Source organism: Salvelinus namaycush, chromosome 31 (assembly GCF_016432855.1).
Source record: "Salvelinus namaycush isolate Seneca chromosome 31, SaNama_1.0, whole genome shotgun sequence".
Classification (NCBI taxonomy): domain Eukaryota; kingdom Metazoa; phylum Chordata; class Actinopteri; order Salmoniformes; family Salmonidae; genus Salvelinus; species Salvelinus namaycush.
In genome coordinates, this window is record NC_052337.1 from 36,718,905 (window position 1) to 36,720,848 (window position 1,944).

Genomic DNA, 1,944 nt, shown 5'->3' on the forward strand with positions numbered 1-1,944 from the left:
TCAGAGGACCACACTGGCCATAGCACAGTGGTTGGTGGGGATGCCGATGCGGTGGTGGCAGGTGAACATCTTGCGCAGCTCAGCGCGAAAGCGGTCGTGCAGCCAGGCATACAGGAAGGGGTTACAGCAGGAGGAGCTCATGGCACACAGGTGGCACAGCAGCTGAATGAGCAGGAAGTGGCGCTTGTTAATTAGGCGGATATCGATGTCACGCAGCACGTTGAACACATGGATGGGCAGCCAACACACCCCGAAGGCCGCCACCACTAACGCCACCAGACGGAAGATCTTTCGCTTTCGGGCTCGCTGTGCCTCTGCCTGGTCTCGGGACCGATGTCCCGGCACCACGCAGTTCCTCAGCTTGAAAGAGATGCAGAGATAGGAGGCGCAGACAGCGGAGAGTGGCAGGATGTAGGTAACCAGCAGGGTGCTGTAGGCGTAGGCTAGCCTCTCCTTCTCCTGTCCCAGCCAGAACTCCTCACAGATAGTGAGGCCCTCCTCTCTGAACTCCACGTGGTACGTGTGGGCCACGGCCGGAGCCACCAGGCCACAGGACAGCAGCCAGATCCCTGACAGGACGTAAGCACAGGTGGACACAGAGGTGCGCTTCTTCAGAGGATGCACAGTGGCGTAGTACCTGGCAGGGAAAGTGCACAGCAGTATTCATTTGAATGAATTGAGAAAAAAAAAATCATAGATATAGATCAACAATTACAACGTCATTATTTTATTTATTTTTATTTTCACAGTTCATTTGAAACTGCCCTTTGAAAACCCATGGACTTTTTTCGTTCTCTCGAGTCAAAGTGGGTACACTCACCTGTCAACAGCGATGGCGGTGAGGGTGAAGACAGACACATAGACGGTAACCGGCTGGATCAGGAACACCAGGTAGCACATGAACCTCCCAAACACCCAGCCACGAGTGTTGAATGCATAGGCCAGGGTGAAGGGTACACAGGTCACACACATCAGCATGTCTGAGAAGGCCAGGTTCCCTATGAAGAAGTTGGTGACATTGTGCATCTTGCGAGTGCGGCAGATGACGTAGAGCAACAGGTAGTTCCCCAACACACCCACCACCACCACCAGGGAGTAGCAGGGGATGATGAGCAGCTTGAAGCTCTGCAGCAGAGCCACGTCTGCAAACAAGGAGCTGTGGTTGGCCGAGTCATTCTGAACAGCCATCTCAAAGACTGAGTGCCCCTCTGTTGTCTTCTCGCTTACAGAGGGCAGCAGACCCCCAGTCCAGCCACTGCCACTGCCGTCCATACTGTATCTGATTAACCGCAAAGCAATAGGGAGCCCTGAGTAGCAGCCTCTTAGCACCTTACCCTGCAAGAGTCAGAGCACAGAGGTTGGGAAAATTTTTGTGACAAACAATAAGCAAAAATGTATTTTAACTACCGGTATATTTATCATAACTGGAAATGAATGGCATTCAAACATGTGAATGATATACAGTAGATCGTACGTTAATGTACAGTATATCTTCATCAACAAAACCAAACTGACTTTTACTTTTGCTTTTATAGGACTTTTTCCTTTCGATGATTGGTTACGAGTATGATAGTCCCCAGGTCCAGAACAAATTGAAGGAAACTTACAGTATTATACAGAGCCATGAGTGCATGGAACTCCCTTCATCTTATACAGCGCAAGTGAACAGCAAACCTTTGCTTTATGGGGATCCTAATCAATCAAATAATCCAAAAAAGATCCATGACTACTTTAATCAATCAGAACATGCCTGTAGTGTGGGGCTTGCTACACACTACAGGCTATGTCTATTAAAGTGAATTAGCTCTGGAGTGATTGAGAAAATGTTCCCAACCCTTCAGATAGACTCAGCTGCACAGTATTCCAAATGCTTTCGGGAAACGAGTTTTGGGGAGGGGAAGCTCTTTTGAAACATAAAGAATTTTCTACAAAAATATCTTATAG

At 48.8% G+C, this 1,944-nt stretch overlaps 1 protein-coding gene across 1 annotated transcript; it reads right to left on the minus strand.

Moving 5' to 3' along the window:
- On the minus strand, nucleotides 1-1,272 carry LOC120025662 (prolactin-releasing peptide receptor-like). The gene is made up of 2 exons (XM_038970212.1): nucleotides 821-1,272; nucleotides 1-637 (listed from the first exon to the last, which is right to left on the minus strand). The coding sequence occupies exons 1-2, from the start codon at nucleotides 1,270-1,272 to the stop codon at nucleotides 1-3; spliced, it is 1,089 nt and encodes a 362-aa protein (XP_038826140.1).
- Between the last annotated feature and the right edge of the window lie 672 nt (nucleotides 1,273-1,944).